The sequence below is a fragment of the Peromyscus maniculatus genome, chromosome 7 (genome assembly GCF_049852395.1).
Source record: "Peromyscus maniculatus bairdii isolate BWxNUB_F1_BW_parent chromosome 7, HU_Pman_BW_mat_3.1, whole genome shotgun sequence".
NCBI classification, from domain to species: Eukaryota; Metazoa; Chordata; class Mammalia; order Rodentia; family Cricetidae; genus Peromyscus; species Peromyscus maniculatus.
In genome coordinates, this window is record NC_134858.1 from 16,628,889 (window position 1) to 16,654,559 (window position 25,671).

General features: G+C 52.9%; 1 protein-coding gene across 2 annotated transcripts in view; it reads right to left on the reverse strand.

Annotated features, from left to right (window-relative positions):
* The window catches only part of Col5a3 (collagen type V alpha 3 chain), a 51,936-nt gene that overhangs the window by 20,741 nt on the left and 5,524 nt on the right, over nucleotides 1-25,671 (reverse strand). Inside the window, exons 5-31 of one of the 2 annotated variants that reach the window (XM_016005566.3) lie at nucleotides 24,195-24,299; nucleotides 23,287-23,433; nucleotides 20,241-20,354; nucleotides 19,995-20,138; nucleotides 17,914-17,961; nucleotides 15,474-15,515; nucleotides 14,174-14,236; nucleotides 13,431-13,505; nucleotides 13,253-13,336; nucleotides 12,717-12,773; nucleotides 12,571-12,624; nucleotides 11,963-12,016; nucleotides 11,077-11,130; nucleotides 10,942-10,995; nucleotides 10,707-10,760; nucleotides 10,064-10,108; nucleotides 9,869-9,922; nucleotides 9,150-9,194; nucleotides 8,954-9,007; nucleotides 8,790-8,834; nucleotides 7,151-7,204; nucleotides 7,017-7,061; nucleotides 6,840-6,893; nucleotides 4,964-5,008; nucleotides 4,733-4,786; nucleotides 4,481-4,588; nucleotides 3,230-3,283 (exon numbers count right to left, since the gene is read on the reverse strand). In XM_016005566.3, the coding sequence (XP_015861052.1) occupies nucleotides 3,230-3,283; nucleotides 4,481-4,588; nucleotides 4,733-4,786; nucleotides 4,964-5,008; nucleotides 6,840-6,893; nucleotides 7,017-7,061; nucleotides 7,151-7,204; nucleotides 8,790-8,834; nucleotides 8,954-9,007; nucleotides 9,150-9,194; nucleotides 9,869-9,922; nucleotides 10,064-10,108; nucleotides 10,707-10,760; nucleotides 10,942-10,995; nucleotides 11,077-11,130; nucleotides 11,963-12,016; nucleotides 12,571-12,624; nucleotides 12,717-12,773; nucleotides 13,253-13,336; nucleotides 13,431-13,505; nucleotides 14,174-14,236; nucleotides 15,474-15,515; nucleotides 17,914-17,961; nucleotides 19,995-20,138; nucleotides 20,241-20,354; nucleotides 23,287-23,433; nucleotides 24,195-24,299 (1,806 nt within the window). Of the gene's footprint in view, nucleotides 1-3,229; nucleotides 3,284-4,480; nucleotides 4,589-4,732; nucleotides 4,787-4,963; nucleotides 5,009-6,839; nucleotides 6,894-7,016; nucleotides 7,062-7,150; nucleotides 7,205-8,789; nucleotides 8,835-8,953; nucleotides 9,008-9,149; nucleotides 9,195-9,868; nucleotides 9,923-10,063; nucleotides 10,109-10,706; nucleotides 10,761-10,941; nucleotides 10,996-11,076; nucleotides 11,131-11,962; nucleotides 12,017-12,570; nucleotides 12,625-12,716; nucleotides 12,774-13,252; nucleotides 13,337-13,430; nucleotides 13,506-14,173; nucleotides 14,237-15,473; nucleotides 15,516-17,913; nucleotides 17,962-19,994; nucleotides 20,142-20,240; nucleotides 20,355-23,286; nucleotides 23,434-24,194; nucleotides 24,300-25,671 lie in introns of both variants that reach the window. The other variant, XM_006987036.3, reaches the window with a different exon arrangement.

Genomic DNA, 25,671 nt, shown 5'->3' on the forward strand with positions numbered 1-25,671 from the left:
GAATTACAGCCACCATGTGGGTGCTGGGAACTGAACCCAGGTTCTCTGCAAGAGCAGCAAGAGCTCTTAGCATCTGAGCATCTCTGCAGCCCATAAATGTAATTTGTTTTTTTTTTTTTGTTTTTTTTTCAGACAAGAGTTTCTCTGTGTAACAGCCCTAGCTGTCTGGGAACTCGTTCTGTAGACCAGACTAGCCTCAGACTCAGAGATCCACTTGACTGTGCCTCCAGAGTGCCAGGATCAAAGGCATGCACCACCATGCTGGGCCCATAAATGTAATTTTTAAAAGAGAATGCTGCACTCAAATTTGCTCCCACAAATCTTCAAGTTCCCAAGTGACTTTACATAAACAGACATGTTCAGTTGCCCGTGATGCAGTCTGGGGTGTGCCTCAGACAGAAAGCACAATCTCTCACGCACTCTTCTCCCTCATGACACTGGTACAAAGTGTGTTTCTACATAACCACATTTCTGCAGAAGTACACTGTGTTGGGTTATAATCAATTCAAGATTGGACAGATCTCATTTCTGTGAGGTTCCTCTGTTAGGATTCCAACGTCTTTGTGCGTCCCTGCCCCCTGGTCTGTGATGGCAGCTTGATCCTTAGTGTGGGGATATGGGTGGGGGACCTTTAAGGGGCATAGTGTAATGGGGGGATCTTTAGGTCATTAGGACTAACAGGAAGGGATTAACAGAGTTCTGATGGGACCCAGTTAGATCCCATAAGAAGGTTTTTAAAGGAGGCTGGAGAGATGGTTCAGCAGGCAAGAGCATCGGCTGCTCTTCCAGAGGACCTGGGTTTGCTTCCCAGCACCCACACGTCAGGCTCACAGCCATCTGTAACTCCAGTTCCAGGGATCTAACGCCCTCTTCTGGCCTCTGCAGGCACTACATGCATCTATGATGCACAGACATATATTCAGGCAAAACACCTATACAATATACCTATTATACATATATATATATATATATATACCTATATAAAATAAAAATAAATAAAATCTCAAAAAACATTTAGAAAAGGTATTTAAAAAACATTTTGATGACAACCACTCAGGAGATTGAGGCAGGTGGATCTCTGTGTGTTAAAGACCAGTTTGGTCTATACCCCGTGAGATTCTGTCTCAGTAAAACTAAGACACTTTTACTATATTTATTTATTTTCTGGTGCATGTGAGTCACAGCACACAATGGAGGTCAGAAGACAACTTGCAGGAGTCAGTTCTCTCCTTCCCCATGTGGGTGCTGGGGATCAAACTCAGGTCTGCGGGTTTGGAGGCAAGCATTGTTATCTACTGAATTATCTTACTCATCTAAGATTTTTGTTTGGTGTATGTGTGTTCCTGTGTGTGCACACGCATGTGGAAGCTGAAAGTCAATGCTGGATGTCTTCTTTGACTGTCTTCCACTTTAGTATGAGAGTGTGCATGTGTGTGTGTGTGTGTGTGTGTGTGTGTGTGCGCGCGCACACGCGCGCGCACACACACATGGTATATGTGGTAGTTTGAAAGAAAATGGCTCCCAAAGGAAGTGGTGCCATTAGGGGGTGTGGTCTTATTGGAGGAAGTGTGTCACTGTGGGGGTGGGCTTTAAGGTCTCTTTTGCCCAAGCTTCCTTAGTGTGACTTTCAGTCAACTTCCTGTTGCAGCACCACATCTGTCTGCACGCAGCCATGCTCCCTACCATGATGACAATGGACTGAACTTCTGAAACTGTAAGTGAGCCACCTTAATTAAATGTTTTCTTTATAAAAGTTGCCATGGTCATGGTGTCTCGTCACAGCAATAAAAACTCAAACCAAGACAGTAATGAACATGTGTCCAAGCAGAGGCCAGACACCAGGATAGCTGATATCCTCCTCTATTGCTCTCCATCATATTCCCTTGAGACAGGGTCTCTCTCCGAACATGGAGTTAGACTGGCAGACAGCAAGCCCCAGTGATCAATGTGTTTCAGCCCCCCACAGCCCTGGGTGTATGCACACACAAGGCCTTGCCCGAATTTTTTTCTTTCCAATTTAAAGGAGTTTTGTTTTAGTGTGTGTGTGTGTGTGTGTGTGTGTGAGAGAGAGAGAGAGAGAGAGAGAGAGAGACAGACAGACAGACAGACAGACAGACATGGGAGTGCTGCCAGAGGACAGACTACGTCAGGTCCCCTGGGGCTGAGGTCATAGGCAGTTGTGAGCTCGCAACATGAATGTGGAGAACTGAGCTCTGGAAGGGCAGCAAGGGTTCTCCACTGCTGAGCCATTTCTGCAGCCTGGATGCGTAAGTGGGTGATGGAGATTTGAACTCACATGCTTGTCGCAGCAAGCTCTCTCCACTGATCCATCTCCTCAGCCCCTCCACCTTAACTCCTCGAGATAAAGTCTCTCACTGAGCCAGGAGCTTGCTCATTGGCTAGCCTGGCTGGCCATTGATCTCCAGGGACCCTCCTCTCCACCTCCCCAGTGCTGAGGTTACAGATGTGTGCCACCACACAAGGCTTTTCACATGGGAGCTGGGACTCAAATTCATGGCAAGCACCATACTGACAGCTTCATTTGCCGGTGCAGAGAAGAACCTTGCTGAGACATCCCTTAGGGGACTGAGCAGAAAAAACCTTGCAGAGATGTTCCCTTAGGGGGCTGAGCAAGGCAGAGCAAAAAAAAAGTAACAACTTTTTGCCAGAGCTGGAGGAGATTGCTACATTTCTACAGGGGTTTCCCCTTTAGCAAAGTGAAGCAGAAGAAGCAACATCTTGGGCCAGAGAAGAAGCAGAGCTCTGCTGGGAAGCCCCCTTAAGTGGGGGCTCTTGCTCAGCGGCAGCTCTCCAGGAGTGAAGCAGAGTTGCTATATCCTGCCGAGAGACCATCTCCCACTGCACCCCAACTCAAGGTATAGCCTGACTCCTGAGCAGTCAGGATCCCTTTCCCTCCAGAGCTGAGCTGTTCCATGCAGCTCCAGCCGCCAGAGCTGTCCTAGCAGCTCCAGGTATAGCCTGACTCTGGAGCAGTCAGGATACCTCTGCCCCAGAGTTGCAACACTCGCTTACAGAAGAGCCTCCCTCAAGGTCATGTAGGTCATAAGCAGTGACTATCTGAGAACAAGTCCATGATGCCCGCATCCTATTTTACGCTCTCTCACTAACCTATGAGCTGTACATCTCACCCCTCAGACCACATCCTGGACTCATAGGTGTCAGTCTATCTACCTGTCCCCTGCCCACCCCCAGTTCCAAGGCCTCTTACCTTAGGTCCTGGGCGTCCTGGGTAACCTGGGAGACCTGGCACCCCAAGCTTGCCCTATAGAAAAAAAAGATTGTAGGACAACATCAGACATCGAAAGCTAGAGGCTAGAGGTGAAAGGTCAAAATGGCTGCACAGCAAGTGAGGAACTGAGTTGCTATGAGGGGTGTGCCCGCAAGGAGCTCACTCACCCATGCAAACCAGGGTCCTCATCTGTAAGGTGAGGATAAAATGTTGATTACAGGGGCTGGAGAGATGGCTCCGCAGTTTGGTTCCCAGCACCCACATCAAGGAGCTCACAGCCACCTGTGGCCTTAGCTCAGGGAATGGCCTCTGGGAGGCCCCTACACTCATGTGTGACTGACTCACATGGAGAGACACAATTAAAAATAAAAATATTTTTTCCCTTTTTTGCTGGGCTGTGGTGGTGCACACCTTCAATCCCAGCACTCAGGAGGCAGAGGCAGGTGGATCTCTGTGAGTTCAAGCTAGCCTGGTCTACAGAGTGAGTTCCAGGACAGCCAGGGCTACACAGTGAAACCTTGTCTCAAAAAACCAAAAATAAAAAATATAAATAAATAAAAATTTCCTTTTTTTTTTTTTTTTTTTGAGACAGGGTCTCACTGTGTAGCTCTGACTATCCTAGAGCTCACTATGTAGATAGACATGACTGGCCTCAAACTCATAGAGATCTACCTGCCTTTGTCCCAGCCCACCCGAGCTGGGATTAAAGGGATGCACCACTATGACCTGCTAAAAACAAATCTTTAAAATGTCTATTACACAAAGTAGCTGTGGAGATTAAAATACAGGTGTATACAAGGAATTGCTCTACAATGCTCAGCAAAGAAATTAAGTATGACAGAAGCTTAGATAAGCCTTACACCCCTGCCCAGAATCCCCAGTGAGGGGCTGGGGTGTGGCTCAGGGGTAGAGCCCCTGCCTAGGATCCCCAGTGAGGGGCTGGGGTGTGGCTCAGTGGTAGAGCCCTGCCTAGGATCCCCCAGTGAGGGGCTGGGGTGTGGCTCAGTGGTGGAGCCCCTGCCTAGAACCCCCCAGTGAGGGGCTGGGGTGTGGCTCAGTGGTAGAGCCCCTGCCTAGGACCCCCCAGTGAGGGGCTAGGATATGGCTCTACAGTACAGCTGTTTTTTAACATGTGAAAATCCCTGGTTCCACCTCCATATTGGGGGGTGGGGCAGCAGCAAGGTGCAGAGATGGGGCAATGAACGACGTGAGGAAGCCCTGTCTATTCACCTTCTCCCCTGCTGCTCCTGGAGGACCCTCGTCCCCAGCCAGTCCCTCGGGCCCCTTTTGTCCTTCAGGACCATCCTCTCCTCTGGGACCTGGGAGTCCTGGGTTTCCCTGAAATGAAAAAGGAAGGACTGAAATGGTCATCTGTCGTTCCTACTCTGTCCATCCTCTGTTTAACCCTAGCTCATTCCCTCCGTGCCTTCTTCTCCAGACCACCCTAGACCCACACGGCCCCTCATCTCCAGCTGGTCTTACCCGGTCGCCTTTTGGTCCCCCATCACCCTTGAAGCCAGGAAAGCCATCCTCTCCCTGGGGGAGAGATAAAAATCGAGATGGAGATGGAGAAGAAGGGAGGCAGTGGGTAGAAGAGAAAGAGGGAAGAGGGAGGGACAGGTCAGAAGTCAGGGCTTTAGGGAGGGGCCGCAGCCAGGGTCTCTTTATGGGGGCTCCCTCTCCCTCCCCTCCAATGAACCCCTTCCTTCTCACCCTTTCTCCTTTCTCTCCTTGGAGACCCCGGTTGCCAGAGGTACCCTAAAAAAAATTTAAATGAGCTCTCAGTCTCCTTCCCAGCTTAAGGAAGGTTCTAGACTTCCTCCCTTGACCTAAAATTACTAGAACAGTTGCAAGCCGTCTAGTGTGTGGTGGGGAGCCCTGGAGGAAATGGTCCTGTCTCCCCAGAGTCCTTCAGTGAGCTTGCTCAGCTTCCCTACCCACTGCATGCCTGGTAGCCACCACCTGCCCCAAGTTCATATGCGTAGGGGGAACAGGGAAAGCTGAATCTCCTTGCCATTCATTTCTACTTCCTGAGGACACAGTGTCCACAGTTCCTTCTGGCAGCGGAAAGAACATTCCAGAGTCCAGCCTCATTCCAAAGGCAGGGGAGAGTTTCCCCCATTGTGCTGGCCACAAGGAGGCTCTGTGCCTGGCGACAGCGTGACTCTCCCGTGCATGCTCTGGGCTGACTTCCGGCCTGTACCACACTGACAAACGGCACTTGGCTCAGATGGAACTGGGCTCAGCTGAAGAATGAACTAGCGTTGGAGCTGATGCAACTATGTGTTTGGAAACAGCAGGGCTCTCTGCAGCCCGAGTCATTCACCGGACCACAGTAAAGAGAGCTTTTGGCCGCCACTGACCCCTCCCTTGGCTACAAGTAACTAGATTCAGATACAGCACAGGCTGCAGCCACAGTCCCCCACGTCTCTGCGAAATAAGCTAGGAGATCCCCAGGGCTTGCCGGAAGTGATAAGACCCAGCTCTTATCTGGGTTGCCTCCTCTGTGCACACATCAAACTCTGATAAAAATCCAATTTATAATTTAAGCAAAGAAAAAGATGAACAAAAGTAACTAACAATAAAACAGAGCCATTAGTATACTATTTTTTCATTTGTTTGCTTATTTTGTTTTGTTTTGTTTTTGAGACTGTAGCTAAACCCCCTCCCCAAGCCTGGAATTCGCTATGTAGACCAGGATGGGCTAGAAAGCACAGAGATCCTCCTGCTTCTGCCTCCCAAGCGCTGGGGTGTTTTTTTGTTTGTTTGTTTTGTTTCATTTTGTTTTTGAGACAGAGTCTCATTTAGCCCAGGCTGGTTTCAAACTCACTAAAAGCTAAGGATGACACCGAACTCCCAATCCCTCCACCTCCACCTCCTCAACACTAGGACAACGGTCACATAACCACCATTGAGTGCATAGGGTGTTGGAGATGGAACCTGGGCTTCCATGCATGCTAGGCAAGCATTCTATCACCAACTGAGCTACGGACTCAGCCTTCTTTTTAATTCTTAGCTTGAGACAGGCTGGCTTCAAACATGTATAGCTGAGGCTGATCTTAAAATCCTGGGGCTGGAGTGATGGCTCAGTGGTTAAGAGCACTGATTGCTCTACCAGAGGACCTGGGTTCAATTCCCAGCACCCACATGGCAGCTAACAACTGTCTGTAACTCTAAGATCTGACACCCTCACACAGACATACATGCATACACCAATGCACATAAAATAAAGATAAATAAATTGTTTAAAAAAAAAATCCTGATCCTTCTCTGTGTCTTCCCCCAAACCACCCTAGACCCACACAGCCCCTCCTATTGGAATTATAGGTGTGTGTGTGTGTGTGTGTGTGTGTGTTGTTAGTGTTTGGTTTGTGAGACAAGGTCTCAAAACACAAGAATGCAATTCAGCCCTGGCTGGCCTATAACTCTCTGTATAGCCCAGGCTAGCCTCAATCTCACAGCAATCTTCTTGCCTCTGCCTCCCAAATTCTGGGACCACCGATAGGCTCACCATGCCTGGCACTAAGTTGGTTTTCTGACACCGGCACTAATGAACTATCCTACCTTCAAACCCTCCAGTGTTACCTACCTTCACACCCCGAGGTCCAGGATAGCCCGGAGGGCCTGCTGACCCTGGTGGACCCTGGAAGGAAAATAAGATCAATGCTATCCAACCATCCCTGTTCCAGTGCCCTCTGCCTCCTCACTGGCCCATGGCTACTTAGTACTCCTCTTCCCCAGCCCAGCCACCCTCCTGGTCACTCACCTGGGCCCCCTTTTCTCCTGTGGGACCCTCGTGGCCTGGGTGACCCTGGTGGAGAAGCATATCAACTCATCAAAGGCCCAAATCTGACATACAAATTCCTAAACCTTCCCCTTGTCCCGGCTCCTGGTTCTCACCGGGGGACCCTCAGCTCCTGGAACACCTGGAATTCCGGGGTTTCCTGGGGGACCCTGAAAGAGGAGGAACAGTAAGAGTAGCCTGGACAGGAGGGCTCTACCCAGGCAGCTCAGGTGAGCCCACAACACAGGTGTCCGTCCCAGCTCTGCCCATGTTTGCTGCTCGTGACTCTGGTAAACCAGCTTGCCCTCTCTGAGCTTCTGAAATCCTCCTTATCTGGGAGAGGTGTAAACACAGTGTGAGAAGGCTGAGGGCATGGCCCAGCGGCAGATCTCCTCCATCCCCTAGTGAGGAGCTGGGGCGTAGCTCCATAGTGGAGTTCTTGCCTATAACACACAAGGCCCAGTGCCACGGAGGACACAAACGGTATGTACTGCTGTCGGGAGCTTCTCACCCACACCCTTTTGTTTTGTTCCTTTGCTTTATTTTACTGATTGATTGATTGATTGAGACAAAGTTCTGCAGTCTAGTCCAGGTTGGTTCACACTCCATTGCTGGGACTGCAGGGGTGTGTCACACCTTTAAGATGCTTTTCTTTGAAAGTACATCCCACTGGGTGTGGTGGCACAGACCTTTAATCCCAGCACTCTGGAGGCAAAGGCAGGCAGGTCTCCAGGTTCGAGGCCAACCTGGGCTACAGAGTGAGTTCCAGGACAGCTAGGGCTACAGAGAAACCCTGTCTTGAAAAGAAAAAAAAAAAAAAAAAAAAGAAAGAAAGAAAAGAAAAAGAAAAAGAAAGAAAGGAAAGGAAGGAAGTGCATCCCGCCCATGGCTGCTTCTAAATTCCTGGAAGGATCTGATTGGCTTTGCAGGGCTGTGTCCACCCGGGGACCTATCAGATGTTTGCAGGAGGTGGGGCACTTTCTTGATTGATGATGCTATGGAAGGGCCCAGCCCTCTATCAGCGGCATCACCCTGGGCAGGTGGTCCTGGGCTGTATAAGAAATCAGGCTGAGCAAGGCAGTAAGCAGAACTCCTGTGTCCTGTGCTTCAGTTGCTGCCTCCAGATTCCTGCCTTGATTTCCCTCAATAATAGGGAAGCAAAGGTCAGCTGAGCCCTGTCCTCTCAAGTCAGTGTGTTATTACAGCAACAGAGAGGCAAACTAAGACGCACGCACGCACGCACGCACGCGCGCACGCACACACACACACACACACACACAGGCACGCACACACGTACGCGCGCGCACACATGCATGCACGCAAGCACATGCACACAAGCACACTGGAGAGAACATGTGCACACACACACACACACACACACACACACACACACACACACGCATGCATACACGCACATGCACACAAGCACACTGGAGAGAACATGTGCACACACACAAGGGTATCTGCCAGGGAAGCAAGCCACAGATGTGCAGAGAGACAAAGACAGAGCACTCTGGTCCCCAGGAAGGGCTGTCCTGCCTTAGCATCTTTCAAGTCCCTTCTGTGAGGGCTTCTGTGCTAACAAGGACTCCTCTGTCTGCCAGCCTTGGTGAGAGTCTGCTGGAAACCCTCCCCCAACAATGCCACTCTGTCACTCTGGGGTGGCTTCTGGAATGTGACTATTCATCAGCAGGAAGTCCCTCAAAGGGGCCCTTGAGAGAAGCTTCTCCTGGAGACATGCGAAAAGCCACTTACCTTTTCCCCAGGAGTGCCAATGGGCCCCTGAGGGCCTGGAATTCCCTGGGATAAAAAGAGGGTGAGGGAATCGTGAGAAGGGAGATGGGCAGCAGAACTGGGCAAAGGAGGACTGCGGCTCAGCCGACCACCGCTCCCCCGCTGTCGGGACAGAGGGCTTGAACCTGGGAGCCGTGGTTTCCTTGCTGTCCTGGGGGACCTGGTTCTCCGGGAGGACCCTGTGGGGGGAAGGAGTGGGTTCAGTGAGGCCAGGAGGGGACAGGGTGTGGCCGGTCAGGAGGGTTCCAAGTAGACAAGGCTATGGAGGGTCGTGGGCTTGGGATGTGGGAAGAGCATGGGAACAGACATCAGGACACTCACCACGTTGCCTTTGGCACCTGGCGCACCGTCACTTCCGGTCACACCCTGTGAGGACAGAGCATGCGAGACCAGGACAGATCAGGATCTGGGTATGAGCTGCTAAGAAACATGCAGAAAAGGAAACACCAGGCAACGGGAAGAATATTCCGGTTGGGGAGACGGCTCCATGGGTCAAGGCCCTTGCTGCACAAGCATGAAGGTCTGAGTTCAAATCCATGCAGAAGCCTGACAGGTAGCATGAGCATTTGTAATCCCCTACAGGGAGATGAGAAGCTTGCAGGCCAGCTAGCCCCAGGGACACGGTGGACAAAAGACAGCAAGACCCTCAAACAAGATGGAAAACATCAATCCCAATTGTCCTCGGACTTCCACGTTTCATCTGCATTGTGGTGCAGGCAATCACATTCACACACATACACACACACACACACACACACACACACACACACACACACACACACGCACATCATGCACAGAAACGAGGGAGGGAGGGAAAAGGGAGGCTGTGAGATTGTTCAGTGGGTAAAGAGACTTGCTGCCAAGCCTGATAACCTGAGTTTGATTCCAGGGACCCACATGGTGAAGGAAGAGAACCTGATCTCCGCACATGGGCTGTGCACACACACACACACACACACACATATGAGGGGAGGGTGAGGGGGGAAGATAGGTAAGGATAAAACACATGACAGGGAGCAGAGAGTCAGCAAGATTCTCACCGGGCGTCCCAGGGGTCCAGGGAGGCCTCTGGGGCCAATCAGACCTCGGGGACCCTGCAAAGAAAAGGCCACATAACCCCAGCATCAGAGGTGTATACTGTTGAAAGTTTCATGGCCCAAGGGTATTTCTCCCTCCCCTCCACAAGCAGAGGAATCTGGGGTCTCCCAATACTCATGGGGTTTCCCAATACTCACCGGCTCTCCAGCCTGGCCAGTGGGTCCTGGAGGTCCCTGCATGCCCTGTGGAAAGTGTCATTATTTGGAGTGAGGAAGTACAGCCCTGGGGTACAACCTCCCCTCTCTGGGAGTCCCTCTCAGAGTCAGATGGATGTCTCCATATTCCTGCAGACTGAACTCACAGACTCCAGGCCTCGACTTACCATCCCACATCCTAACCCTAAAGCTCGCTGTCAGTTCCAGCACTGTCATGTAAGGCCCCTGGGGCTTCCTGCTCCTCCAACCCAGCCCCAAGCCAGTCCCCAGACACCATCCGGCCTGCTTCTGTTTAATTTTTTTTTTCAATGCTAGGAATAGAAGCCAGGGCTTCATATAGGGTAGGCAAATACTCCACCACTGAGCCGCACCCCAGCCTCTCACTGAGGGATTCAAGGCTGGGACTCCACCACTGAGCCTCTCACTGGGGGATTTTGGGTAGGTGCTCCACCACTGAGCCTCTCACTGGGTGATTTTGGGCAGGTGCTCCACCACTGAGCCGTTTTCCCAGCATGCTGAGGGATTCCAGGCAAGAGCTCTCCTGCTGGGCCATCACCCAAACCCTTGCTCCTCGGGTTTCTGAACCTCCAAACCAGCCCTATTCCTCAACCTTCCTCCAACTTACCTTTTCACCATCCTCTCCTGGGGGACCGGGTTGCCCTACATGTCCAAAGTCACCCTAGAGCAGAGAGGCAGGGGACATTTGAATGGATTAGCGTGTGCAGGAACCACTCTCTTCAGAAGGGAAGCTCAGTGTGGGGACATGCATGCCCAGACGCAGTGTGTGACACTCGGATGCTGATGACGCGTTGGATGCTGGGACAGGGCAATGGCTTTGTAAAGGCATCTCACACACTCACCCTCTGGCCCTTCTCACCAGGCAGCCCTGGGAGGCCATCAAAGCCCCGGTCACCCTGTTGGAAGACACAGCAGCTGCCTTGAGCCCTTGACCATCACACTCTCCACCCCCATCCAGTCCTGGCCCCATCACCCACCTTAGGTCCTGTGTCTCCCGGGAGACCCCGAGCCCCATCGGCTCCAGCTCGGCCCTATGAAGAAAGTGAGGCCACAGTCAAGGACACATTTGTCAGGGCCTCCCCCCTGCATGTCAGCTGTCCTCCACTGTGACTAGTGTGTCCTATCTTCTACTGACTCCTTTCCCAGGGGCTGTTTCTTTTTTGTTTGTTTGTTTTGTTTTGTTTTTGCTTTTGTTGAGGCAGGCTCTTACCGGGTAGCCCTGGATGGCCTGATACTCACTAGGCTGGAATTAAAGTCATGTGTCACCACATCTGGCTAGTGTTTTATTTTTAAAGCATTTTATTTATTTAGTTATTTCTTTATTTAGAGTGTGTGTGTGTGTGTGTGTGTGTGTGTGTGTGTGTGTGTGTGTGTGTATGCACACCATGGCTCATATGTGGAGGTCAGAGGACAACTTGCAGAAATCAGTTCTCTGCTCCCATCAGGTGAGTCCCAGGATTGAACTCTGGTCACCAGACCTGACGGTAAGCACTTTACCTTATGCAGAAGTTAAAAGATGACCTTGAACTCCTGATTCTCCTGCCTCATCTCCCCAGTTCTGGGGTTACAGGCACGCACTGGCATGCACAGCTTCAGGATTATTTTTATATGCTGTGCTGCTCAGGCTGGCCTCATCTGCTCCTGCCTACACTTCAGATCCCAGGCCAAGCATTCCCCTGTTCTCAGGTCCCCATGAAGCTATGACCTGCCAGATCCCTTCCCTGTACACTCAGTAGAGCATCCACTGCCTGCCTCCAATGCTCAGGTCCCTCGGCTAACAGGAGACCCAGAGGGAACAAAGCCAGGGTGTGTATTAGGTGCTGGTGGTGAGCAGCATAACTCGAGAACCGAGAAGTCACTCACTGTCTTGCCTTCCCGGCCAGGAGGCCCAGGGGGGCCCTGCAATCCTCTGGGACCCTGTGGTAGGGAACAAGAAGGAAGAATTAAAAAGGAAGGCTTTTTTTTTTTTTTTTTTTTTTTTTAACACAAGGTCTCACACCATGTGACTCTGGCTGGCCTAGAACTCACTATATAGGCCTTGAATTCACAGAGATCTGGCCTACTGAGTGCTGGGATTAAAAGTATATACCACCACACCCAGCTTGTTTTATTTATTTTTGAATCAAGGTCTCTTGTAGCCCAGCCTCCAGCTGTATAAGTAACTGAGGATGACCTTGACCACCTTATCCTCCAGCCTCTACCCTCCCCCAAGTGCTGGGATGACAGCTGTGTACCTCCACACCTGGTTTATGTGGTACTGAGGCTGTAAGCCAGGGTTTCATGCATGTTAGGCAAGTGCTCTCCCAGCTGAGCCCCAGGCCCTAGCCCAGGACCAATTTAAACCACTCCCTAGGAGGGGCAGAAATTCCAAAGGTGTATTTCTATTCCTTTTGTTATTTTCTCCAACTGGCATTTTATCCTGTATCCTTAGGAGGAAACTTTTCCCATCCCCCACGCCCCTCCAAACTCACCTGTGGTCCTACATCTCCTGATTCACCTTTCAGCCCTGGATATCCAGGGAGGCCCTTGGAGGACAAGAGATGGGGGATTATGGCTTGAGCAGTGTGGCCATCTGGCATGGATGTATCCCTCTGCCCAGTGCAGACCCCTTACTCACCACAGGGCCTGGGCGCCCAGTGAGCCCCACTGGACCAGGGGGCCCTTTCATGGAGAGCTGGAAAGACAGAGAAGCAAGAGTTTCCCACGAGACCACAGAAGCACTGCTCTAGGTAGGGTGTCCCTCCCATTCACAGGTGCAATCTGTCCCCCAGTTCATATGCTGATAGCACTTTGAGGAGGGTCTTTTGGAAGACTGGGATTAGACGAAATCAGAAGAGTGGGATCCCCACAACGGCAATCAGTACCTTTATGAGAGTAATGTCTCATCCTATTTACTATCTTGTCTTGGTCTGCCCTCCACCGGTTACAATGCACCCAACTAGGAGGCAGCATTCTGCTCTGGGACTTCAAGCCTCCCGAATCATTAGCTCTGAATCCTCTGTTCCTTATAAACTACCCAGGCTCAGGACTTGACCATAACAACAGAAACTCACGGCAAGCATCTTCAGGCGAGAGCTCCTCTGCATCCCCACCAGGCCTGAGTGAATCTTAATCCCGCCATCCTCACATAAACACACTCCCTGTCCCACTCACCTGAGCCTGCTGCAGTATCGCCTGCGCCTGGGCCTGCTGGAAGGAGACTGGGGGCCCTTTCGACGAGCTGCTTGCAAAATGGAACTGAGGAGCAACTCGTGATGATGAGTAGAGGTCACAGCAAGGCAGCCCTGGAGTCAGAACCCCACTCCCCAAGGGCGGGAGCCCCACTCCTTACCGGCATCATGATCACAGTGCCAGGCAGACCCCGGACTCCATCAATACCTGGGATTCCTGGGAGGCCAGCAGGACCCTGAGAGAGGGAGTGAGAGGGAGGGATGAGTGGAACAGAGATGGGGAGGGAACAGGAGAGGGGAGAGAGGGAGAACTCCAAAGAAGACAGGGAGGGGGAAGAGTGAGAGGGGGAGGAGGGTCTGAGGAGGAGAGGGGCGGGGAGATGGAGACAGACACTAAAGGAGAGACTCCAGAAGGAAAGGAAAGATGGGCGTGGCGGGAACTGCAGAAATGGATGAACATCCAGACAGATGTAGGAGAAAGAGAGAGATGTAGACTCATGGGTGCTGGAGAGATGGCTCAGCAGTTAAGAGTCCTTGATGCATAATCATGAGGACTGGAGTTTGGATCCAGCACCCAAGTGACAAACCAAGCATCCCACAAAGGAATGGAACCCAGCTTTCAGGGACCCAAAGCCCTTTCGGTATGTGCACAGGTGTGGACACACACGCGCGTGCGCGCGCGCACACACACACACACACATGTGCACATACAGACTTAAATAAATAAAATAAATATTTTTTAAAGGAGAGAGTGAGCCTCACCACTCAGCAAGTGAGGGCCCGTGCTGCCAAGCCTGATGGCACCCACATTCAAATCTCCACACTCTCAACCTGAAATCCCACCCCGCAGAGGGACACACTCCACGCCCCTGCAGAGGGGTGCACTCAGTGGGGAGTCTCTTACTGGTAGACCTCGGTCGCCAGGGAAGCCTGGGGGGCCTGGAGGGCCTGAAGGACCAGATATTCCCTGTGAAGACAGAGAAAAAAGAAGTCACAGGAGATGCACAGTTGGAGCTTAGCTGCCTTCTGACCCACCTGTGACTTAACCTCCCCACTCACCTCTTTTTTTTTTTTTTTTTTTTTTTTTTTTTTTGGTTTTTTCGAGACAGGGTTTCTCTGTGTAGCTTTGTGCCTTTCCTGGAGCTCACTTGGTAGCCTAGGCTGGCCTCGAACTCACAGAGATCCGCCTGGCTCTGCCTCCCGAGTGCTGGGATTAAAGGCATGCGTCACCACAGCCCGGCTTTTTTTTTTTTTTTTTTTTTTTTTAAAGTAGATATTAACTATTTTAGCATTTTGTTGTTTTGTTTTTTGTTTTTATAGATTTATTTATTTATTATGTATCCAGCATGTATGCCTGCAGGCCAGAAGAGGACACCAGATCTCATTACAGATGGCTGTGAGCCACCATGTGGTTTCTGGGAATTGAACTCAGGACCTTTGGAAGAGCAGTCAGTGCTCTTAACCTCTGAGCCATCTCTCCAGCCCCTGACTCACCTCTTAGCCTGCTCCCCTCCACACACACATATCCTGATCTGTGACCTGTATCACTCTTAACTTCACACCCCAGACCTTTTTTTGACACATCTTTTGAGTACTAAATACCCAGTGACCTCCAGGCAACACTATAATCCAAATCCTCTCTGTGCACACCTGTAATCCCAGCACACCGGAGGCTGAGGCAGAAGGACCAAGAAATGGATTCCATCCTGGGCTACACAGTGAGATGGAGACCAGTCTGGGCAACACAGCGAGATGGAGACCATCCTGGGCTACACAGTGAGATGGAGACCAGTCTGGGCTACACAGTGAGATGGAGACCAGCTTGGTCTACATAGTGAGATGGAGACCAGCCTGGGCTACATAGTGAGATAGAGACCAGCCTGGGCTACATAGAGAGATAGAGACCAGCCTGGGCTACATAGTGAGATGGAGGCCAGCCTGGGCTACATAGTGAGATGGATTCCATCCTGGGCTACTCAGTGAGATGGAGACCATCCTGGGCTACATAGTGAGATGGATTCCATCCTGGGCTACACAGTGAGATGGAGGCCAGCCTGGGCTACACAGTGAGATGGAGGCCAGCCTGGGCTTTATAAGGAAAAGGAAGGAAGAGAGAGTACAGCTACATGAACGTCCAGTAGCACAGCTGGTTTGTGTGTGGGCTCTGGAGGAAATGGGGTGGGAAAAAGAGGACCAGTACTCACCCGGGGTCCTGGGGCTCCCGCAGGTCCCTCAAACTGCTGTCCCTGGAGGGAAAGGAAGCGTGACCCCTGTTCTCCTGAGGCCCCTCACCTCCTACAGCCCCATCCTCTCCCCATCCTCTCCCCCATCCTCTCCTCCATCCTCTCCTCCATCCTCTCCCCCATCCTCTCCCCCATCCTCTCCCCCATCCTCTCCTCCATCCTCTCCCCCATCCTCTCCCCCATCCTCTCCTCCATCCTCTCCTCCATCCTCTCCCCCATCCTCTCCTCCATCCTCTCCCCCATCCTCTCCCCCATCCTCTCCTCCATCCTCTCCTCCCATCCTCTCCCCCATCCTCTCCCCATCCTCTCCCCCATCCTCTCCTCCATCCTCTCCCCCATCCTCTCCCTCCATCCTCTCCTCCATCCTCTCCATCCTCTCCCCCATCCTCTCCTCCATCCTCTCCCCCCATCCTCTCCTCCATCCTCTCCTCCATCCTCTCCCCCATCCTCTCCCCCATCCTCTCCTCCATCCTCTCCTCCCATCCTCTCCCTCATCCTCTCCCCCATCCTCTCCCCCATCCTCTCCCCCATCCTCTCCTCCATCCTCTCCTCCCATCCTCTCCCTCATCCTCTCCCCCATCCTCTCCTCCCATCCTCTCCTCCATCCTCTCCCCCATCCTCTCCTCCATCCTCTCCTCCCATCCTCTCCCCCATCCTCTCCCCCATCCTCTCCCCCATCCTCTCCTCCATCCTCTCCCTCATCCTCTCCCCCATCCTCTCCCCCATCCTCTCCCCCATCCTCTCCTCCATCCTCTCCCCCATCCTCTCCCCCATCCTCTCCTCCATCCTCTCCTCCATCCTCTCCCTCATCCTCTCCCCCATCCTCTCCCTCATCCTCTCCCCCATCCTCTCCCCCCATCCTCTCCCCCATCCTCTCCTCCATCCTCTCCTCCCATCCTCTCCCTCATCCTCTCCCCCATCCTCTCCCTCCATCCTCTCCCCCATCCTCTCCTCCATCCTCTCCCCCATCCTCTCCCCCATCCTCTCCCCCATCCTCTCCCTCCATCCTCTCCCCCATCCTCTCCTCCATCCTCTCCTCCATCCTCTCCTCCATCCTCTCCCCTCCCCTCCCTCCATCCTCTCCCCTCCCCTCCCTCCATCCTCTCCCCCATCCTCTCCCTCCATCCTCTCCCCCATCCTCTCCCTCCATCCTCTCCCCCATCCTCTCCTCCATCCTCTCCTCCATCCTCTCCCCCCATCCTCTCCCCCATCCTCTCCCTCCATCCTCTCCCCCATCCTCTCCCCCATCCTCTCCCCCATCCTCTCCCCCATCCTCTCCCCCATCCTCTCCCCCATCCTCTCCTCCATCCTCTCCCCCCATCCTCTCCCTCATCCTCTCCCCCATCCTCTCCCCCATCCTCTCCCCCATCCTCTCCCCCATCCTCTCCCCCATCCTCTCCCCCATCCTCTCCCCCATCCTCTCCCCCATCCTCTCCCTCCATCCTCTCCTCCATCCTCTCCCCTCCCCTCCCTCCATCCTCTCCCCTCCCCTCCCTCCATCCTCTCCCCCATCCTCTCCTCCATCCTCTCCTCCATCCTCTCCCCTCCCCTCCCTCCATCCTCTCCCCCATCCTCTCCCCCATCCTCTCCCTCCATCCTCTCCTCCATCCTCTCCCCTCCCCTCCCTCCATCCTCTCCCCTCCCCTCCCCCCATCCTCTCCCCCATCCTCTCCCCCATCCTCTCCCCCCATCCTCTCCCCCATCCCCTCCCTCCATCCTCTCCCCCATCCTCTCCCTCCATCCTCTCCCCCATCCTCTCCCCCATCCTCTCCCTCATCCTCTCCCCCATCCTCTCCCCCATCCTCTCCCCCCATCCTCTCCCCCATCCTCTCCTCCATCCTCTCCTCCCATCCTCTCCCTCATCCTCTCCCCCATCCTCTCCCTCCATCCTCTCCCCCATCCTCTCCTCCATCCTCTCCTCCATCCTCTCCTCCATCCTCTCCCCTCCCCTCCCTCCATCCTCTCCCCTCCCCTCCCTCCATCCTCTCCCCCATCCTCTCCCCCATCCTCTCCCTCCATCCTCTCCCCCATCCTCTCCTCCATCCTCTCCCCCATCCTCTCCCCCATCCTCTCCTCCATCCTCTCCTCCATCCTCTCCCCCATCCTCTCCCCCATCCTCTCCCTCCATCCTCTCCTCCATCCTCTCCATCCTCTCCCCCATCCTCTCCCCTCCATCCTCTCCCCCATCCTCTCCCCCATCCTCTCCCCTCCATCCTCTCCCCCATCCTCTCCCCCATCCTCTTCTCCATCCTCTCCTCCATCCCCTCCCCATCCTCTCCTCCATCCTCTCCTCCATCCTCTCCTCCATCCTCTCCTCCATCCTCTCCCTCCATCCTCTCCTCCATCCTCTCCCCCATCCTCTCCCCCATCCTCTCCTCCATCCTCTCCCCCATCCTCTCACCTGCTCTATTGTCGCAGGTTCTCCTTTTGCTCCCTTTTCTCCAGCACCCTGGGGACAGTGGGCAGAGAGGACACGTGAGGACAGGGACAGAGATGCTGTTTGTGAATGCACACGCCCAGCAAGGCTGGCGACCTGAATTCAAGCCTTGGACTCCACCGTGGAAGGAGAAGACTGACTTCTGAAAGTCGTCCAAGGTGAAGGGCATGAACCCCAGAGGTCCTTGTCACGGCCCTGCCTCTTACCCAGTCATGCTGGGACCTTACTTAACCCTGTGGCCACCCACAGGTAACTCAGGAAGTCAGTGAGCGTGTTACACCCATGTGGCAAATGAGTTACAACACTTCACACACATGATGACTTACCCTCATTGGGTTTGACAGGGTCTCTCTGTGTAGCCCTGGCTGGCCTCCATCTCACTCTGTAGACCAGGCTGGCCTCAAACTCAGAGATCTGCCTGCCTCTGAGATTAAGTGCTGGGATTAAAGGCATGCGCCATCAATGGTGACTGGATTGAAATTGCCTCAGAGAGGCCAGGTGTGGTGACAAACACTTGAATCCCAGCCAGCACTCGTTGCTGGTAGTGGATATGATGGTTAACATTGTCACCTCAACATGCTCTAGAGTCATCTAAGACAAGCTGCTTGGCATGCCTGTGGCAGAGGCGGGCAACTTTCCGGAAGTTCGAGGCCAGCTGGGTGTATATAGCACACTCCAGGATAACCAGGGCTACATAGTAAGACCCTTCTCAAAAAAGAAAAGAACAACAACAAAAAACCAACAACAACATGAAACCACCTAGGAGACTGGTGAGACACAACTGTGGGTGTGTCTGGGTGTTTCCAGAGAGAATTGACTGAGGGGGGCATCCAGAGGGAGGGCAGACAGAACTAAAGGGGGAGGGAGAGCGCCAGCAGAGACTCTGCCTCCCCTTCTCCAGGACCTGAAACCTCTCCTCCACATCCTCCCATCTCCATGGCGCTCCGCTCAAAGGCACGAGGCCAGGCAACTGTGAACCAACCCCTCTGAAACGTGAGCAAATCAGCCCTCTCCTCCCACAGGCTGTGTCTATCAGGGATTTCGTCCCAGCGCCAAGAAGAGTAGCATGGCAAGAAATCAGCATCAGCCTCAACTCCAAATCGTCCTCTGCCAGCACCGAGGAGAACCAGGCTGCCCCCTACAAGCCTCTACCCGAGGCTTTGACTAAGGACACTGTCTCTCTGCTCAGGAGTCAGTCCCAAGCCTTTCTCCCCAGCCTAGACGGGCTCCCCTGAATTCTAGAATCGTCTAGCCATCCCTGGTTTGAAATCTTACTTAAATGTCAAACAGACATTACAAGACCCCTAGAGGCACTTGGCTTCCTACTTTGTCCTGCAGCTCACCTGATGGTCCCAGCACCCATCAGCACTACTTTCCTGGCTGGGACAAAACACCCAACAAGCAGCAACTTAATGGTGGAGGGTTTGTTCCCACTCACACCCTGAGGGGTGATGTTGATCGCAGCAGGAAGCAGCTGGTCATGCTGCAGCCGCAGTCACAAAGCAGGGCAAGAGGACGAGTCCTGGTGCTCATCTCACTTTCTCCTTTTAGTTCAGTAGGAGAAGCCAGCCCATGAGCTGGCACCACCCACATTTAGGGTGGGTCTTCCCTCGTTTAACCTAATCTAGACAATGCCTCACGGGCATGCCCAGAGGCTTGTGTTTTAGGTGATTCTAGAGCTGGCTGAGGTGACATTGCTAACCATCGCAAGCTCCCGCAGCAAGAGGGAAGTATTCTCTCTCCCGTGGCTTGCTAACACTGCCAGCTTCCCCCACCGACTCTCTGGCTCCCCCTGCTGTCCATTCGGCAGGCAGGGTACGCGGAGAGCCAGAGGCAGGGTTCCACTGGAAGTCAAGTGGCTTCTCACCCTGTTTACACGAAAGGCCAGTTGCATGGGCGGCCTCTGTCACACCGCTAAGTGCTTGGTAAACATTTTCAACTGCAGCTACATTTAGGGTCACACAAAGGCAGCTGACACAAGACAAACACAGTCAGAGAAAGCGTGTAAATGCGTCCATCTCCTGAGCCAGCCCCTCTAGACTCACAGGAAAGATCTGGAACTCAGTCTGAAAAGACTGCTCTGCTGCCCGGAACTTGGGGCCCACGGTGGGGCCACCTCCTTCTTCATCCTCCTCAGTAGCCTCAATCTCCGGAGTCCTCAGCTCAGTTTCAGTAGCAGAGTCATATCCCTGCTGAGGACACGGAGAATGTCACATTTGCTCTGGATGGACCTTAGCGTCTGCCGTCCATCACCTTCACCCCCTGGCCCAGCACCAGCCCCTCCCACCAACCTGCAGGTCAGTGGCATTTCGTCCAACAGTCACAGTGGTGGTGATGGCCAAGGGTGTAGGAGTCGGGGACTGGCGGGGAATCGGCCTCTCTGTCTCAAGGGTGTGCAGGGAGGTCTAGAGCAGGCATGGGGAGAGAGGCAGATATGAGGCAAGGCCAACGACGAAGACATGAAAGAGCCAGGTCTCTCCCTCAGAGGAGTCCCCAGGCCAGGGATGGGTCAGGCAGCTTCCCACTGAGGGCAGAGGCTGCTGGGGGGCAAGGCAAGGGCCCTCCAAGGCGGCCAGAGGGGGAACCTTCCAGATGCAGGAGAGGCAGAACAGGGCCAAGTCTCCCGGGCCTGGAAGCAGAACTGGATGGGCTCCAGAGCCCAGTGATTAAAGTCAAGAGCCAGCACTCAGGGTCAGACTCCCGGAAGCCCAGCCCCACATGTCCTCTCCCATGACAGCTCAGCGGTCAGCCAGCCAGGCTGCAGCTCCTCCAGCCTGGACAGCTGAGGAAGAACTGGGTCAAGGCAGAGAAAGGAAGCCACAGGGGTACGGGTCAGAACCAGGGGCTGACGAGGGCATGTTTCTCTTGGAATTCGTATGGGATAGAAAGATCTGGAACTGAGATGTAGCTACAACCAGTGACCCCCTCCAACCAAGGACTTCAAGCAGTGACCCAGCCAATGACTTAGGACCCCTTCCCAGCGACCCACCTGTCAATAACCTACAAAATTAACCCAAATCATTAGCACCAATGACTGCTAAGTGAGTCCAACCTTCATGACTCCCACCAAAGGTTCCAAACAGATACCCTTCCATCCAGGGATGTCACTGTGACCCCAACCAGTGGAATCACCCAACAAAAATCACTATTTAATGATCCCCAAAATAATGAGCTTTCTCTGGGACCCCCAACCAATTATTACACTAACAATGACCCCAGCATGTCTTCTAACGATCTCCCTAACAAATAACCTTTAACCTTTATTTAACCTTAAACTAGTGCATAGGTTTGTTCTAATGTCAACTTAACCTAACCTAGAATCACCCTGGAACGGAGTCTGTGAGTTATTGTCTGGATCAGGTGGGCCAGTGGGATATCTCTGGGCGATTGTTTTGGTTGTTAATTGATGTGGAAAGACCTGGCCCACTGTGGTTGGCACCTCCTCTGCAGGGGTTCGGAACAGTGTAAGAAAAGCAAAGGCTAGCTGAGTGCAAGCAAGCAAGAGTTTATGGGTTTATTCTCTCTGCTCTTGACTGTGGATGTGAACTTTAAGTTGCTGCCCTGACCTCCCCAAAATAACAGACTGTAACCTGGAATTGCAAGCCGAATAAGCCCCTTTTTTCCTCTGAAGTTGCTTTTGGTCAGGATAGGTGGGGGTTTTGTTATTGTTTTTGTTTTCAAGTGTGTGTGTGTGAGTGTGTGTGTGTGTGTGTGTGTGTATGTGTGTGTATGTGTGTATGTGTGTGTATGTGTGTGTATGTGTGTGTATGTATGTGTGTGTATATGTATGTGTGTATGTGCGTGTGTGTGTGTGTGTGTGTGTGTGTGTATGTGTGTGTGTGTGTGTGTGTGTGTGTGTGTGTGTGTGTGTGTGTGTGTGAACTTGCTCGAGCACCACATGAGCGCAGATCACTGAAGAGGGCATCGGATCCCTTGGAACTGGAGTTACAAGCTGTTGTGAGCCATGTAAATGGGTGCTGGGTCCCTCTGCAAGAGCGCCCAGTGCTCTTGACCTCTCCAGCCCCTGCTCAGGATATTTTAGCACAGCTGTAGAAATAAAACAGGGCCACTAGTACAGAATGCTGTCCCCCAGAGCTGTCCTTAATAGCTGTTGCCATCTTCATCAAAAGCAACTGTCACTATGAAAGACCATCAAGACCAAGCCGGTGGCCATTCTCGTATAGGAGGTGGTGGGGAGGCCGTTGGCGCTCATCAGAGATTCCAGCCGCTCCCAGCATTCTGTAACTCTGCCTGGGCCGCACACAATCTCCTGATCCCTGGAAAGGCAACAGTACTGAGTGTGGAAGGCTAACTGAAGGGGTCTCCGTTTGTGCAGCTAAGGGGAGAGCAAGCATCCACGCTCAGGGAGACTGTTTAAGGGTCACCCACACCCCAGTCTGTAACCCCTCACCTTAACTCTGTCAGCACACCCAATCAGCTCACAGGTTCCCCACGCTAGATCTGAGTGGAACTGGATCTTTGTTGGTCATTGGCTTCCTGTCTATTGTTCCTGTCTTCCCAGGAAAAGTTCACAAACAACAAAGAACACTAAAACACCAACAGTGACCTTTATCGATGGCCTCCTAGTGGAGAGCTCCAACTAGAAACTCCCTACACATTACCTCAATGAGCAGCTTCCTCAACCAGCAACACTAAACAGCACCCTCAGGAAGTGAGGGTGATCAGGACATGACCTCTGTCATGCCACTGGTCTCCAGGGCAGACTGGCCTGATCTAGTTGGCTGGGCAGGTGTGCCCTTCCTCCCTCCATGCTCCAGTGTCTCTCCTGAAGCTGGGCTATGGGAGTATCTGTGCTCCCAGCTAGAACCTCAAGATGAGTTCCCAGACAATGCCTTCAAAGGAATAGCCCTCACCAATGCCCCCCAGCAGGGAACCCCACATACTGGCACAATAACCAATGCACCTGTAACCAGTTACCCCACCTAATGATCCCCTTAAGAATACATCATGGGCCAGGCGGCGATGGCGCATGCCTTTAATCCCAGCACTTGGGAGGCAGAGCCAGGCGGACCTCTGTGAGTTTGAGGCGAGCCTGGGCTACAGAGTGAGATCCAGGACAGGCACCAAAACTACACAGAGAAAAAAAGAATACATCATGAATCTCCTAACCATCAGGTCCTCTCGTGTTCAGAGGTGTCTCCTTCAGCTCCTCCAGGCTGGAGGTTCTGTGGAATAGATATGGAAGAGCCCCTGACACAGGACCTGGCATCCCCTTTGGCTGAGAGAACCAGGCCTCAGGGGCCAGGCCCTGAGGACCAACACAAAGATGAGGGGCCAGAGATGGGTGGGAATTAGAGGGAGGTCCCAGGTTCTTACCTGGTTCTCGGGGGCGCCAGGCGTTGGGCTCAGCCTTGAGTTCTCCTTGTTCTTTTTCTTTCTTCCTTTCCCCTTTCGACCCTTCCCTTTTTTCTTTCCTTTGCCCTTTCGACGAGGGGTGGTTGTTTCCGGTTCATCCCTAGGGGCCTGAGGAAAGAGTTCCAGTCAGGACTAGAGACTTCTTCTCCCCATCGGAAATAATGTCATCGCTTGAGTCACTGAGGGCCATGACATGGTCCATGTTGTTCTTCAGCCTGTGGTTCACTTAGCTCTGTGTGTGTGTGTGTGTGTGTGTGTGTGTGTGTGTGTGTGTGTGTGCATTGTAGTGTGTACAATTGTTACACATGCATGTGGAAGCCAGAGGTCGGCCTCGGGTGTCATTCCTCAGGTACCATCCACCTGTTTTTATTGTTGTTGAGACAGTTTTCCACTGGCCTGGAGCTCACCAGTTAGGCCGGGCTGACCAGCCAGTGCGCTCTAGGGATCTGGCTGACTCTGCCTTCCCGGCACTGGGGTTAAAGTGCCCCCATGTTCAGCTTTTCCACACAGGCTCTGGGGATCAAACAGGTCCTGGCTCTTGAAAGTGAAGATTTTTCCTGACTGAACCATCTCCCCGGCCCCAGACTGACTTTTTGTTGTTGCTGACATTTTGGAGACAGGGTTCTGCTGCCTAGCATGGGTTGCCCCCCAAATCATGGTCCTCTTGCATCAGCTCCTGAGTACGGAGGTGACAGGTGTTCCTGGCCACACCTAACTTGTTCTGTCTTGAGGTTAAGGTCATCTTCTGGGATTAGGCCTGTGTTCAGGGTCTAAAGTTGCTCATCTCCTTGTTTCTGGGTCACAGTCCACTCTTTCTTGATACCTAAAGCCAGGGGTGACTCACCTGCCACCTGGAGCCCCTCACTTACCTCTGTGGTTGTGGGATCTGGGGTGTCACAGCCAGGGAGGTAGTGCTGGCAGGCCTGGAAGGCAGCCTGAGGGTCTGGGATTAACAGCAGCTCCTGGATGTCTCCCTGCGCAGGAGGAAAAGGAGCCACAGGATGATTCTGGCCCTTGTTCCCTGGCATGTCTCTGCCCCTTCCTGCCATGGAGCCTCAGAACTTCCCACCCAGAGCACCCAAAGGAAGGGAAGGCCTGTGGCTTCTCCACCTGTAACTCAGAGAGCCCCATGACACCACAGGACAAAACACACCCAGTGTGATGGCTAAGCTTGCCAACTTTTTAAATTACATTGATTTATTGAAAGTGTGTATATGTGCGTGCACAGGTGTGCCAGGTCCCTCCCATGTGGAGGTGAGACACAGCCTTCAGGACTCAGTTCTCTCCTTCCACCACAAACATTTTGGGTTTGAACTCAGGCCAACAGGCTTAGCTGTGAGCACCTTCACTGACCGAGCCCTCCCTCCCGCCCCTAGATAGTCAACTTGACAAGATCTAGAATTGCCTACAACACAAGCCTCCGGGCCTGCCTGCGAGGGATTATCTACATTAGGTTAATTGAGGTAGGGAGACCCATCTTAAAAGTGATAGGCACCAGGCTGGAGAGATGGCTCAGAGGTTAAGAGCGCTGACTCTTCTTCCAGAGGACCAGAGTTCAATTCCCAGCACCCACATGGCAGCTCACACCTGTCTGTAACTCCAGTTTCAGGGGACCCAGTCACTCATGGCAAAAACACAAATACACATTAAAATAAAATATATTAAATTTTTTTAAAAAAGTGATTGGCACCATTCCTTGGCCTAGGGTCCCGGACTAGATAAAAAGAAGAAAGTGAGCTGAGTGTCAGCATCCATCTCTCTGTTTCCTGACTTGAGGCGCAGTGTGACCTGACACCTCACACTGCTTGCCATGATGGATTGTGGCCTCAAACTTCGAGCCCACGCAAACCTCCTGGGGAAGCCTTTGTCTTGTGTTTTGTCACAGCAACGGAAAAAGTGACTGACACAGCCAACACCCGCCCCCTGAAGCTCCGGGTCCCTTTCCCTCAGGCCACCTCTGTGGGCCAGGTTCTAGATCCCGGGCGGCTCACTGGAGACGTGAGGTTCCTGGGTCTCCTGGAAGGTTCCCACAGCGTAATCTCCACACCATACCAATCCGAGGCACCGGTCCCCATTCGGCAAACATCCCCACCTGCTCACACACTGGCCTAACCTGCAGCACACCGCACTGGGTGGTGGTCTCGTCACCTGTCACGAGCGCTCAGTCACCCGTCACAAGTGCTCACTCCACAGGGACCAAGTCTGCGTACACATGGTGACCTGATTTCCTGTTGATTTACTAATGTTCTCTTGTATGGTGCTCCCTTCCTTCAGCTCTGTGGGGCAGGGTGGAAGCTGGGCACTTTTCAATGTTCTCCTCTAGTTTAGGCTGAAGACAAAGCTCCC